This window comes from Nannizzia gypsea, genomic scaffold, assembly GCF_000150975.2.
Source record: "Nannizzia gypsea CBS 118893 supercont1.4 genomic scaffold, whole genome shotgun sequence".
NCBI classification, from domain to species: Eukaryota; Fungi; Ascomycota; class Eurotiomycetes; order Onygenales; family Arthrodermataceae; genus Nannizzia; species Nannizzia gypsea.
The window spans coordinates 1496454-1510539 of record NW_003345198.1 but is presented as its reverse complement, the minus strand read 5'-3'; the positions used below and the strand labels follow the sequence as shown (position 1 = coordinate 1510539).

At 48.3% G+C, this 14086-nt stretch overlaps 7 protein-coding genes across 7 annotated transcripts; 3 read left to right on the top strand and 4 right to left on the bottom strand.

Annotated features, from left to right (window-relative positions):
* Positions 1-934: 934 nt before the first annotated feature.
* MGYG_05240 (generic methyltransferase) lies at positions 935-3352 on the top strand (the record flags this gene model as incomplete). The annotated part of the gene is made up of 1 exon (XM_003172601.1): positions 935-3352. The coding sequence occupies one exon, from the start codon at positions 935-937 to the stop codon at positions 3350-3352; it is 2418 nt and encodes an 805-aa protein (XP_003172649.1).
* Positions 3353-3887: 535 nt separating this feature from the next.
* On the bottom strand, positions 3888-4932 carry MGYG_05239 (hypothetical protein; the record flags this gene model as incomplete). The annotated part of the gene is made up of 4 exons (XM_003172600.1): positions 3888-4106; positions 4200-4461; positions 4514-4635; positions 4672-4932. The coding sequence occupies 4 exons, from the start codon at positions 4930-4932 to the stop codon at positions 3888-3890; spliced, it is 864 nt and encodes a 287-aa protein (XP_003172648.1).
* An 867-nt stretch (positions 4933-5799) lies between these two features.
* MGYG_05238 (hypothetical protein) lies at positions 5800-7614 on the bottom strand (the record flags this gene model as incomplete). The annotated part of the gene is made up of 7 exons (XM_003172599.1): positions 5800-6669; positions 6731-6899; positions 7034-7130; positions 7206-7227; positions 7285-7379; positions 7478-7511; positions 7582-7614. 7 exons carry the CDS (start codon positions 7612-7614, stop codon positions 5800-5802), a joined length of 1320 nt encoding a protein of 439 aa, XP_003172647.1.
* A 1010-nt stretch (positions 7615-8624) lies between these two features.
* On the bottom strand, positions 8625-8927 carry MGYG_09072 (hypothetical protein; the record flags this gene model as incomplete). Its single annotated transcript, XM_003172598.1, has 1 exon — positions 8625-8927. The coding sequence occupies one exon, from the start codon at positions 8925-8927 to the stop codon at positions 8625-8627; it is 303 nt and encodes a 100-aa protein (XP_003172646.1).
* Positions 8928-9216: 289 nt separating this feature from the next.
* Positions 9217-10250, top strand: MGYG_05237 (trafficking protein particle complex subunit 4; the record flags this gene model as incomplete). Its single annotated transcript, XM_003172597.1, has 3 exons — positions 9217-9284; positions 9658-9780; positions 9893-10250. The coding sequence occupies 3 exons, from the start codon at positions 9217-9219 to the stop codon at positions 10248-10250; spliced, it is 549 nt and encodes a 182-aa protein (XP_003172645.1).
* Positions 10251-10532: 282 nt separating this feature from the next.
* MGYG_05236 (26S proteasome regulatory subunit rpn10) lies at positions 10533-11593 on the bottom strand (the record flags this gene model as incomplete). Its single annotated transcript, XM_003172596.1, has 4 exons — positions 10533-11108; positions 11180-11399; positions 11467-11505; positions 11568-11593. 4 exons carry the CDS (start codon positions 11591-11593, stop codon positions 10533-10535), a joined length of 861 nt encoding a protein of 286 aa, XP_003172644.1.
* A 412-nt stretch (positions 11594-12005) lies between these two features.
* Positions 12006-13300, top strand: MGYG_05235 (hypothetical protein; the record flags this gene model as incomplete). Its single annotated transcript, XM_003172595.1, has 3 exons — positions 12006-12156; positions 12217-12496; positions 12553-13300. The coding sequence occupies 3 exons, from the start codon at positions 12006-12008 to the stop codon at positions 13298-13300; spliced, it is 1179 nt and encodes a 392-aa protein (XP_003172643.1).
* Between the last annotated feature and the right edge of the window lie 786 nt (positions 13301-14086).

Sequence of the window (14086 nt, the reverse complement as noted above, 5' to 3'; positions counted from 1 at the left end):
CAGCGCTTCATTTCTCATTTCGTTCTGGGATCCGGAAGGTCTCCAGCGCATTTATTCTCTTTTCCCGGGTGCAGAAGTCGTTTTTTTCCGGAACCGATGGGATCTATGTAACCCTCAAGAGGTGTGCCGCACTGTCATCTGTTCTATGTATAGCTAGGAAGCTGCTGCATCAAAGGGTCAGCCCGTTATGCAAATCCTGTGAAACAGGGAGGATATTGCAGGAAAGGGTAGATGGTTACGACCCCCCTGGAAGGGCTCGAGATAACGCATGAACTCTCAAGGTAGTTATCGGTGATCTTGGTTGTCAAGTCGTTGGATGTATATCAGCCAGCCACTGTTGTACCTACTACCCGCTTGGTACTGATATCAACCATTATGCAGTCAGATCGAGAATACCTCGGTGACTTGACGAGATACCAATGCATCAATACTGATAAACAGGACTCACTCAGCCAGCCACCGAAATCTCGAAAATGGTAGCATACACATGCAACGCTCCCTAGCAGTCTGGATTGAAATCAACCCAATCGGCGGGGATGAATCCGCTCCCCAAACTGGTTCTTGTAGCTTCTTCTGTTATTCCAGCAGTCTTCATATGAATTTCAATCATGGAAACACTGCAAAACAGCTAGGACCGTGACGGTTGGTAATCGAACTGCCAAGGTCAAGGGGGTGAAGCTATACGTAGTGCCTCTGTGAGATCCCGGGTGGAACTATCAATGTCAGGCCGGCTATAAAAGAATTAGACGACTCGATAGATAACCAAATAGATAGTTAACATTCCACTAGTTAATAGAGACAAGCTCAAGTGCCCTTGGTTTCGTCATCACATTGCCAAATATCGTCATCTTTTATCTCTTTTCATCTTTTTTCTACCATTCCGTTGTTAAGAGAAGCGGGACATAGGAGAAGCCGGCGTAACATTCGAGAGACCATGCCACCAGTGGCCGACGTGATCGCTGATAACAGCGCCCAAGCTGTGGCGAAGGCCAAATGGGAGCGTCATACATCGGTAAATTCGAAGACGGCGCCACACAGCCTGTTCCGCGAGGAAAAATGGTTTACTGGCAAGGCGCCACAGCCAGGGGTTTGTCCCGGCGTAAATGAGGCTGGAGTAATCGCAAAACTCCCGCTGCCCAACTTGGCGACAACCGGCCGGGCTGAGATGCTGCAGTATTTTGACAATACATGGACTTTATATGAGACACTGTTTGCAGGCCTGCGTACGCAGACGGCCTTCTATCGCCAGCCGGACCATAAGCTGCGGCATCCGCTCATCTTCTACTACGGTCATACAGCAGCCGTGTACATCAACAAACTCAGGGTCGCTGGGCTTATCGACAGTCCCATCAATACTCACTTTGAGGCTTTGCTGGAGGTTGGCGTGGATGAAAATTCCTGGGATGACCTCTCCACCGACGAGACCGTGTGGCCGGAGCTCGATGAAGTACACGCCTACAGAGCTGAGGTGTACACCGTCATGTGCGATGTTATTGCCAATACCGAGTTTGCTGCCGAGATGGGGCGGCCGGTCAACATGAACGATAAGGCTTGGGCAATTGTTCTCGGTCTTGAACACGATGGAATCCACCTGGATACCAGCTCAGTCCTGATTCGAGAATCTCCAGTCGACCTCCTCTCGCGCCACCCGGCCTGGCCTGCACCATCGACATCCGCACGTACATCTCAGGAGGAGAGATTGGTGCCAGACAACGACATGGTCAGCGTCCCCGCCGGCGAGGTGGTGATGGGGAAGCCAAACGATTTCCCTTCGTTCGGGTGGGACAACGAATACGGCCATCAGCGTGTCCAGGTTGAAGCCTTCGAGGCAAGCAGATACCTGATTAGTAACGGCGAGTTCTATGACTTTGTAGCCGACGGTGGCTATCGTGAGCAGCTGTACTGGTCTGAGAGCGGATGGGGACAGAGACGTCTCAATAACACTAAGCATCCACGATTTTGGGTTCGGGACGGGCCGGCCGGGCTCCACAGCTACCGCCTGCGCACGATCTTCGAAGAGGTGGCCATGCCTTGGGACTGGCCGGTCTGTGTCAACTACCATGAGGCCAAAGCATACTGCACCTGGCGTAGCAAGCGCAGTGGCCGATCATACAGACTCATCTCTGAGGTCGAGCACCACCGCATGCGCGACCCGTTGCCAGAGAACCCCAGTCCTCAGGATGACCCTGTGATGTGTATGGACGGCCATGCACTTGCTCATAAGGGTATTAATTTGAACCTGGCCTTTGGATCAGAGACACCAACAGATGCCTCGCCACCCACCGCCATGGGATTTGGGGATGTCTTTGGAAACGTCTGGCAGTGGTGCGAGGACGCCTTTGCGCCACTGCCAGGCTTTGCCGTCCATCCCTACTACGAGGACTTCAGCACCCCCTTCTATGGAGGTGAACACCAGCTGCTTCTAGGTGGTGCTTTTGCTGCCACGGGCGATGAAGCCAGTATTTGGGGTAGAATTCCGTTCCGCCCTCACTTTCTACAGCACTCCGGCATCAGACTTGCGCTCTCTGCTGGAAGTAAGATCGAAAAGCCATCTAGAGTTGTTAAGAAAGACGAAGCTGTGGCCGAAGTTGATGTTGACGCCAATACCCGCCGTGAACTAAACCAACGCATGCTCCTACACTATGGCTCCATGGCAGAGACACTTGGTCCTGCGGTGCTAGACACCGCTGGGCTCAACCTATGCCATAATTACGTACACCGCGTAGTTGAGCTACTCGTGGATACCGCGCGCGCCCAGGGCCTAGAGCTCCAGTCTGCGCTTGATGTAAGCTGCGCTGTTGGCGGCACAACGTTTGGGCTAAGCAAGTACTTCGACAGAGTTGTCGGAGTCGACCCGAACCAGGCCTTCATTAACGCAGCAAACACCATGGCTCGGTCAGGGAGCAGGATGTATGAGCGCCGTGACAATGGCGGACGCATGACAAACCTGTGTGCTCGACTAGACACAGCAGCACAACCCGAGCGAGCCACTTTCCAGACCGCCGACGTTTGCGCTCTTCCATCTGAACTTACTGGCTTCGATGCAGTGTTGCTGGCCGACGCTTTACCAAGCCGTTTGTCTGACCCAGACGCCTTCATAGCACGTATGACCGGGCCACATTCCATCGTCCGCCCTGGAGGACTGGTCCTTCTTTCAGATGAGATTTTGAATAACTCAACGTTATCCGAATCTCCTACAAATGGCTCCTCGAAGAGTAAGAAACTACCGGTGGAGTACGAGCTGCTTCGTGTCTGTGACCTTTCAGTACTGCTTCGAGAAAATGATCGTCATTTTCAGCACATCATACCCCGGATCAGTATCTGGCAACGCAGTATGGCTGCAGTGATCTAGGACCTGCTATAAGAGCCGTCGTCGAGTCCACTAAATGAGGCATGCCCATTACTTTTTTCTACATTAATATGCTTTTTGTTTTATTTAGGTGTTCCTTGTTCCTATTACTGTCAAGACTAAAATGCACAATGAGATAAACATAAAATCTACTTTTATTTCCATTCCCCACTGTTCATAATTTATCTCACCACGACCAGAGAAGCCCACCAAAGGATGCACAGTAGGCCTTGACCACTGCTTATCTACAGGATGAGCCTAGAATTTGCGAAATGGCTATCTTCAAGCGCATTAGATATTTCATTACTCATTTCTCACACCGTAGCCCCTATACGTACAATACAAAATATGGAAACCTGGGGCGAAATACAAAACGTCCTCGTGTCATAAGCTCAGCGATACTAAAAAACAATAAGCCCCATATCCTAGATCCTAGAGAGAAAACCGATACATATACAGAAAATGGTTGTATAGGGGTATTATATCATTTGCCCCTAATCTCATTAAGACGCCTAAGTACGGGCTGTTCCGATGCTTTCTAGAGACTGTTCGCCCTTTTCTTTCCACGGCCCCTCTCGTTTAAGTAATTTATAATTATGCCGGCTGACGGCTTGATTGGATACCTGGTAGTTTCACTTATAGTATTGCTCAAAGCCCAGTGCGCATATAGGTCAAGATTGGATCTTTCGAGGTAGTTTAGATCAATATAGTTGAAATGGAGAGCGTCGTTCTCGAAGTAAACTTCATTCATGCGAGCCTAGCGGTTAAAGCATGAGACTATTAGGATCTGAAAAGCAAGTTAGTATAAGATTGTAAAAATGACGCAGAGTCGTTTGAGTGCGTACCATACAGGATATATATCACTAGGGATGTAGACTGGTAAGTCAATTCTGTATCTCATAGTATCAGCGGCCACGAGGATTCCGTTACAAGCAATTTTCGAGTTGTTGTTTTCATCTAGATATAAGCCATGCCTTGACAAAGAGATAATGTGTGGCTTTGAATATGTGCCTCGTATATGCTGCTCGAGAGTAAGCTCAAAGCGCCAGTCGGTTGATTCTCTGCCCGGTCCAGGCATGCCATAATGGCCACCATAGAGGGAACGATTGACACTGCAGGAAACGACGAATAATGAAGTAGAAATTTGTGTCGGAGATCACTCACTGTGCTGTCCTCCATGCGGCATAATCGGCAAAACACCGGCCGACATTGAGCTTGTCTTTTGGAGTAACAGGAGTCTCAGATACAAGAAGGTTTCCTGGTTTCCAGTAAATCTTGAGGGCATCCTGTATGTCGCTTGGGTCATTTTCTCATTCATCCACTTCATAAAACTCCTCATGGCGAGCGAGGGACTCGGAACATTGCTGTGAAAGTGGTTTAAAAAAGTGACCTCCTTGCTCTAAGCTCATGGTAGATTTACTTATACTATAATCGCGCAACTGACCATCTGACAAGTGAATACTGCTCGTGTCGATTATTGGCGCGGGGCGCTTGATGATGGCCTTGAGTTTGGCAGAGGTCCTGTCTTTTCCGTCAACTAGGGTATCGAGAATCTCAGTGTTTAGTTTCGTGGGGCTATCCATGGCTGGTGAGTTCCAAGTGGGTTGTTATTTTGAAGAGCGAGCACAGGCTGAGCATTCTTGATCTCTCTTGATCTCGAAACTTACATTGTTCGAGGAGGCTAGGTAAAGCCGATGCGTGAAACGTGGGGTGTCTGGTCGAAAAAGGGGAAGCGTGGACATTTATGGGAGATTGGTTATATTTGACAAGTATTTGCTAATTGTTGGGCGAGGAAGATTTGATGGAATTCGAGGTTTATAGGCTGGTGGCACAGTCCACGTTCGACACTATCAACACGTTACTGGCTTCCTTTGTTTTTGCATACATTTAGTTATCAGCCTTTTCTTATTCTACAACTAGAAGGCGTTGGTTGGTAATTATCTTTTTACGCATATTTTTAAGCATATATTTAGATATACACTTATTATATTGTATCATTAGAGTACTGGAATGAGGAAGAAAAAAATAAACTATTAAGCTCAACGTACTAACTTTAATTATCAATAACATGAGGAAGAGAAATATCCCAGTGCGAGCGGAAGTAGGCTCATCACTGGTAGTTAAGTTGACAGTCTCAGAAAGAATGCGAGAGATAAGAGAAGAAAGTGAAAACGGACGCCGAAAGAACGCCATGAATACGGTATGGTGACGACGTTGCCGAAATCACTGGTATTCAACAAATGTAACTTTGGCCTAAGAACCGAAAGTGAGGCCCGCCGGGGTATTGAAGGCCATTTATTTTTTTATTTTATTTTTTTGGCATTTTTTGTGTTTACTTTTCATAAACGGCCATATTGAGATCGCTGTAAAGGTAAAATCACTCGCTATACCGTAGTTTAGCATTGGGAATGACTAGTAAGGGGGTTGAGGCAAAGAAAGGGCAATGGAGCTTACTCTATGCTGCGTTGAACCGAACGTCTTAGCATGCGATTGTATTTTTTCTTATCCTCTGCAGAGCCCCAGAAGAGCTTGGAGCATTCCGGATTAACGGTTGCTCGGGGATCATAAGGAGGAGATTCATCTTCCAGTGCCTCAACAATGGCTTCAACGTGTGCCTTCATATCCTCTAGCTTCTTCGGGAAATAGCAGAGAATGCCGTCCTTTGAGATACGATGGTGGAATAGAGGGGTTTGAACAATGACTCGGGGCTGTTCGTCTGGGAAATTAGGGCTGAGGGCGATCTTAATTCTAAAGATACCACCGTCCAAATGCGTCATGGGCCGGCCAAAGTAAGTCACCAGCCAGACAAGCGGGTTTCCCTCATCTAGGGATATGTCGACAGTGAAATGTCGTTTGTTTTTCAGGTCTTCGACAATCTGCTCATATTGACGTTGCAGGTTAACGGCAATCCTTGTCTCGTTCTTTTTGGCTTTCAGGCCTAGTTCCGCCCACGAATCTGTTTCTTTCATGAGAGTGTCCTTGATGGTATCTAGTCTCTTAGTCAGCTCAGCATAGTTGAAGTGGCCATCCATCGTGTTGCCGGTGAATTCAAATTGCATTCTCTGGAAACGTGAGCCAGCGGGACATTTTGCCTCTGCCTCTGCTATTGTGTTCTTATACGTCTCATAGTACCAGAGGAACCGACGTTTGCAGAGGTCTTTAAACGGCTCAAACGGAGGCTGGCTATCTTCACTGCCAAACATCTCTTCGTCTTCTGTCTTTTCATCCGCGGAAGGTGATACGATAGTACCATCAGGCTGGATGCCAAGCCAGTCTTCCAAGTGCTGGATAACTGATATCCTAATGTTCTCGTGTCGGATCTAGAGGCTCTGTCAGAATTATGAACATAAACTGGCTGTATGCAGAAAATAGTGGTATCACCTTGGAGATATAGTTCTCCATTGCTTTAAGGTCGGTGGGAGATTTGGAGTTTTCGAATCCAGGTTCATTTTCGTAGGGATTTGCAGACATCAAGCTCTGGATGGAGATCAATATGGACTCCAGACCCTGGGCTGAAGACCACTGCTCCCCGCTGCTTCCTTCCCATGTCCTAGTGAAAGACTGTTAATATTTGTTACTCCAATATGAGAAAACAAGTTGAATATACCCTAAGATAGACCTATATTATGCATATGTATGTCAGAAAACTGCCGTCTTCTTCGAGTTAAATGTATCAAAACTTACACGCAAACCTTGCCCGAGGCATAAATATTGGGGTTGAAACGGCATCTTCCGCCGTTGGTAGTCATAGCCTGGACATGTGGTGGATGCGCAGGGTAGTCTGGTCATTTTATGTTATGATGAGCAACTGCTGCACTGTATGTCTCAACTGGGTATATTTGGCAAACATCCTGACCTTCAGTAAACTTGATAGAGAACTATTGACACGCGGTTAGCAAGGATCGTCGCCCTAGAAGAAGTAACTATGATTATACCTCAAAGAAGCCAAACTCATATGGTGTTCCAGGCGGCCCAACGATGAGAGCCTTGACGTTTCGGATGTCTGCTTCCTGGCAAGCCACGGCCAGGGCTGGGATAGATGTCGTATAAGTAACTGACCGAGGAAGGGGACTCAAAAAGGCCCCATGGACAAGGTCATAAAGGGAGAGCTGGGGGTCCTTGACTTACAGAGGTCAGCTCCCTGCTGGATCTGACTGATCTCCTGTATATTTCCATCACGGCATCAGCAACACTGTCTGGGCCTTCAAGCTATTCAGGTAGATGAGACATACCCTCCCGATACGAAGAAGAGCCTGGTTCGACATGGCTGGTCAAATCACCGGCTTCTATTAAGCTGTAGAGTTCTGAGTCTCTTCTCTCTCCCTGTGTGCGTTTCTCTTATGAGTTATCAGATTGCCAACTCAGCAGGTCGGATGGAACATTCAAGCTCCTCCAGAAATCATTACAGGCTTATGACAGGGAGAGCTATCATATATAACCAGCAGCAGAGCCGAGAAGCAGACAATATGATGGCTGATGGAGAAAAAAGAGAGACAAAGAGGTTGGCCTGAGCTGTGTTGACTGTTCGAGGCGCAAAGAGAAACTGCAGGCAAAGAAAGGAAAAGTTCAGCTTCAGCCTGCTCCCACAAAACGGAGGCCAGGACGACAAACAAACGGAGGCGAAACGAGAGATAGGCGAGCGCAGAGCAAACAGGGCAAAAGAGACAATAGGCCAGGGATATCAGAATCACGCTCGCGGCAGCCTGCGTATCGACCGGACTCTCGCAGCGACTGACGGGGGACGAAGCTCAGCTTCTTATACACGGGTTTGTTCCCCTTGACGGGCTGGGAACTGCTCTCTAACACGGCTCTCGTACAGGTGGATACATACATACAGGCAGACAGCTTGTTATCGCGGTAGCAGCAGCAGCAGCAGACGATCAGGCAGGCAGGCTCCCGAGGGCTGGCTGGTGGACAGGGCGAAGCAGACGACGCAGACGCGGAAACGGGCAACGTCCATCCAATACAGCTTCTGGCTCCTCCCTGGAATATCGCAGCTTGCTTGGATCCTCAGCTAGCGTCCCCGCCCGTTCAGGTTTAGTGTGCAAGGGAGTCTGCTTCAATATTATGACAGATACTATTCGATATTAAACAGCTATCGCGATATCTACTCCGGGTCCTTGTCGCTGCCGGGCTAGCTATTGAACTTGACTACGGTCTACGGGCTGCGGTCGACAGCAGCAGCAGCAGCAGCTACAACACCAGCAGCCATGACGAAAAGCTTCCTCGCCAGAAGCACTCGGCGACCCCATACTTTAGCTATTTTTCCACGATGTTAGCGGAAGTTTGCTTTATCGATAAGGCCTGGCTTGCATGAAATCTGGTCGATGGGTTGATGCGATGCAAGATGCAAGATGCAGCATGATGTGATCGCAAGGAGGCCGGACAGCCATCCCCTTCTGCTCCTCCTCTTCTTCTTCATGGAGAGGGGAAAATCCCCTGCATGGGCATGATAAATCGTGCCTGCAGTCCATCTCTCCTCCTCCTCCTCCTCCTCCTCTTCTTCTTGTCTTGTCTGCCGTCTGCGCCTTGCAAGGGCCGAGAGTCTTTGTCTAATAAGCCTGCGCCGCAAATGCATGAATTGAGCCTCACGGTCCTCAGCGATGCGCCCTCCATAGTTGCTGGGATTATCCCGGTGCGGATGTTAAGGATGCATTTATGTAAATCCTGACTGCTTTTGGGCAATCCTGACACTCGGTTTTTTTTTTCTTTGGAGCATTCCCTGCCAATCGCCATCTTCCCTTTGCCCGCCCATGAACGCGACAGACCGTGAAAGACTGCCTCACGGTCACTAACTGTCCAGAGTAGAGGCCGGATACCCCTCTCTTCACCTTAACAGAGCGCTATTATACTCCGTAGATCGAAGGATGCGCAAGGAACATCGTGCAGAAGCCGTCTTTGTTGTCGAAGTCGAAGTCGATGTAAAGTCGAAGTCGTTTGTGGTTGATGATGCTGTATTTTATAGCGTAATATTCAATACGATAACGTGTCACGTTCTCTGTCAATAGTCGTGTATTTGTGTAATGGCATTACAATACTTACGATATCAACTTCAACCTTCAAGACGAAGACGAAGACGAAGAACAAAAGCCAACGGGACGAGACGAAGAACAGACAAACGCTGACGGAGGGACGACGGAGTCCTGCAATTGACGGCATACTCAGGCGGAGCTATAGCCGGGAAAAAGAAACCATAATGGGAGCAGACTGAACACAATGTGAGTTGGCCTTTCTTGTGCGGACACTCAACCGGTGAAGCTGCGGCGCATTCGCATAGACTGACGGACTGACTGACCCGTCAACTGTAGGGTTGTTTACTCCCTAGTCATCATAAACAAGGCTGGAGGCCTGGTTTACCAGCGGGACTTCCAGGCTGGCCTCCAGAAGCTCTCGACAAATGACTATCTTGTCTTCGCAGGCACATTTCATGGGTACGCAAACAGCTCATCCCATCCCCATGCCATGCCATCCCAACAAAACAAATACTCCAGTATCCGGATTTCCAAGCTGACCGATGGCAATTTGATATGTCGATACAAACAGCGTCCATGCCATTACCCGCTCTCTTACGCCCGTTATACCGTACTCCGCCCCCGCTACATCCAATACCTCAGCAGCAACAATACCCATGACCTCTACGCTGCCTAACCCCGGTCTTCCAAAGACAGGCCTAGAAGTCCTCGAGACAGAACGGTTTAGACTGACGTGTTTCCAAACGGTGACGGGGACCAAGTTCTTGCTCTTTACCGATCCGCTTATGCCGAACGTGGATAATGTGATTGCCAAGGTGTACGAGCTGTATGCAGACTACGTTATGAAAAATCCCTTTTATCAGCTTGAGATGCCGGTGAGATGCGAGTCGTTTGACCGCCATCTGGGGACCTGGCTCAGGGGGAGATAGCACCTAAATTTTGGGCGGAGGATAGACTCTACGCGAAGGACCTCCTTTATTTTTTTTATCAGATACGAATTAATGAATAATCTAGAAACATTAGCATATGTACTTGGCTGACGATATCATGCACTGGCCTGAATATACTGATGTACGGTCACTTCCGAGTCCAATATCAAGTAGAATACATTGATCTACGAACGCCAGGAATGCCATCGAGCGTCACTAGTCTAGAGTAATAAACGCTGCCCATATCTCTTCCCATCGTAAAGCTGCTTCAAACGAAATTCGTCACGACGTATCCATCTTATCCCCGTCACCTTCCTTCTTCTTGTCATCGCTCTTCTTCCCGCTTCCGCTGCCGCTGGCCTCTCCACCTTCTTCTGGAATTTTATCCATAGAATCCTTCTCCTGTTTTTCTTTTTCCTGCTTCTCCTTCTCTAATCTGGCTTTTTCTTCCTCCAACGACATGCGTAGAGCAAACGCCAGCTCAGGATCGGCAGAAGGGTCGATTCCAAATTCAAATCCTGTGCCAGAATCGCCTCCTTCCTCACCCCGCCCTACACCAGTGCCGTCTCCTCCGAGGATCGGGGTTGCGATGATCGAGTCACTAAGAAGGTTGGGACCAGGGGGTATGATAGCAAGATTAGATCCGTTTCCACTGTTGACAGCCTGGTGGAAAGCCTCTAGCTTCTTCGTTGTATCTGAATCAAGTTCGCCGAATGCAATAAAGTCGATGCTAACATTGTTCTTCTTCATTTTCAACGCTAGCTTGACAAACGATTTTTCGTCTTCGACAACCGGGGAGCAGGAGAAGACGATAATTCGCTGTCTTTGGGCCTTTTCTTTTCGGTGTTTAAGTGCTAGCTATACAATAGCAATAAGGACCGTTAGCTTGGGACACATGTGATGAGCATTTTTGTAACCTGTAGGCTTACATATGCAACTTGTATGCTGGAGGCCAGGTGTGCAGTTCCGCCAATCTTTGTCCGGTGAAGACCTTCTAGAATCCCGCCAATATCTTCAGTCAGGGTAACCAGAACCTCTGGCCCGTTGCCTCCCATGCTCATTAATCCAACAGCTGATTGTGGGTGTGCCTGTGTCTTTGCGGAGTGAATCATGTTTACAGCATCTGCTTGAGCCTCGAATCTTGTGGGGCTGTCATCCTGTTAGTAGCTGTTCATGCGATGTAGAATGTGTATTCAGTGGCTCCATGGCAACATACAGGTAGTCGCCATTTCTGCTGCTTTCGCTATTATCGATACTGTTCCATACTTCGTTAGCATGCTGCCGTCCATAAGCACCGAACTTGGGGGTGGGACGAACATGATCATCGTGGCTTCGAGCGACATCGTGGCGGCCGTAGAGCTATACCTAGCCTTTATAATGCGAAGTAGAGGTATAAAAAACACGGCACAGGGCAAGAAGAGAAAGAAAAGAGTGAGTGTGTATATGTGTATAGTTGATCGTGATAGAGAAATGCTTCTTGACGTCGTCGTTGTTGCTGACAAGAAGAGGTGAAGCTTCAAGGTTACCGCGGAGCTCTCAATCAGGACTAGCGTCGTAATGTTTACGTAATCTTGACATTTGTTTACATCGCGACTTTCGCTTTTCTTGTTTATTTCAATATCAACATCAACAATTGAACAGCAACTCACGCCACGAGGAAGACGATTATCGCCATAACTAGATACGATACACCATTGAAAGAGGGATAAAGAGCACTGCGCTGGCTATATTTTACACCAGGACCCAACAGTCACAATGTCGGCCGCCGTCTCGAGAAAGCGAAAGTCGCCAGAGCCAAGCAGCCAGTACGATGAAGCACATACTCCTACGCGGAGCCCATCGAAGAAGAAGCTCAGGATCACGCAGAAACAGAAGCAGGCGTTGATGGACAACTTGCAATTAGAAAGTGGGATTCCCATGACATGGACCGGCGCTGGTTGGATATATAGCTAATCGCGAGTCCTAGTCACCGAACGGGCGCGTAAACTACGCGCTCACTACGCCCTCCAGGCGCAAGATTTACGGGCGAGAATTGAACGACGTATAAACCGAATACCCATGGCGCTTCGTAAACAGAACTTGGGCGAACTACTCGCTAAGTATTCAGAGGCCGCCAAAGAGACAACAGACAGCAGATCCCCCTTTAAGAAACCGAGCTTACCGTCTAAAAATACAAAGACTGTGCGCCCCGTAACGCAAGCACCGGCGACTTCGACAGCACGCCGTTCCGGGGCCCTGCGCCAAAGGTAAATCAACTCGTTGATTTTTTAGTTAAGAACAAAAGCTAACTGAATATCTGTAGTCATGGTTCTTCTGATAAAGAAAATGCTGGATACCCAGACCTTTCAAATCATCCACTCACGAACCCAAAGCAGCGAAGCAAGCCGACTCTACCAGCTGCATCATCCCGCAATGTATCCCAGCGCACAGAGTCTAACATCCTATCACCAAAGTCCTCAAACTCTAGGACTTTTCCGCAGTCACCTTTGAAGATGTCACCTACCAAGCCACAGCAACAAGAGCCTTATCATATCCGTGCTTTCTCTCCCTTGAAACATACTAGTCCCACAAAACACATGAATTATGCTGCTACCCCCGCTACCCCTAAGCTTCGGACCATGAGAGGTGCAGCCGGGGTTCGCCGAGTAACCCCGCCAGACAACAGCTCAGACTCTGCACCCGGAAGAGTCCCTAGGCCAAAGAAGGCCATGTCAATCAAGTCGGCGCCTGGTGGTTCGAGAAGGCCTCCTACAAGGCCAGGCACACGCCAAACCAACCGGCAAGTCAGCACCAGCACTACATCATCAAACGCGTCAGTAGCAACTGCAGGGACAACGATTGTCCGCTCGGCGAAATCTGCTGCTCCTAAGAAGCCCGAAGCTTCTAACACAGCATCGAAGAAACCGCCAACTTCTAGAGGCCGAGCTGCGACCACTGCTAGTGCAGCAACCGCTTCAACTACCCGAAAAATCACAGTTGCTGCTGCTAGAAAGGGGCAAGGAGCTGAACAGCCTGCTCCTGGGAGGAGAGTCCTTCGGAGTAGGGTCTAGAAGTACCAGCTACTGGTTCTTGGTTATTTCTTTTCGATTCTTATCGTCACATTGCCGGCCAAACTTGATATTTTTCAAGTCTTAAATGATTATAATGATATTTGAAACTTCAGTGGTTATTGGGATTGGTTTATTAAGGACGGTTGGCAGGATCAGGAGTTAGGTGTATATAAATAATGTTTACTTCCCTCAGGCTCAACAGAATTGAGGAGTTTCTTGCACTTTATAAAGGCATATAAAACGTCTCTAGCGCTTTAAGCAATCAAGTTGCTCCTCCTAGAAGTGAATCATACATAAATCACACCACAGAACTGGGGGGCAAAGATGAGAAATTAAAGAAAAACACGTATTTACGGGGGTAATTGCCATCACCATGTATGTCTCTAGCTAAGTGGCGCCTACCGGGTATTAAAAAACAAGCAAGATGCGGCATGATTTTTTGTATGGAGAGGAATAAGGAATCAACAAAAAAAATTTAGTGACCACTGGTATACGTCCACAGCGAGCAAAAGTAGCAAGCAATCATGTAGCAAAGAAGACGAAGACGGCACAGGCTAATGTATATTGGGACGTCAGGAACGGGAAAAGAAAAGGAGGTAAAAAAATGCAAGGAGAGAGGGAAGGAGGTAGTGTGAAATAGGCGTAGAAGTTAAAGGTCGATTAAAAGGGCAAAGGGGGGGAAAGGGGGAGGCAAGAAAAGGCCGGGGGAATCAAATGTAATCAGTCAAAAAAGAAGAGAAGAAAAGCAGAGTAGAAAGAAGGCGCAGAAAATTAATGGGGAATTGT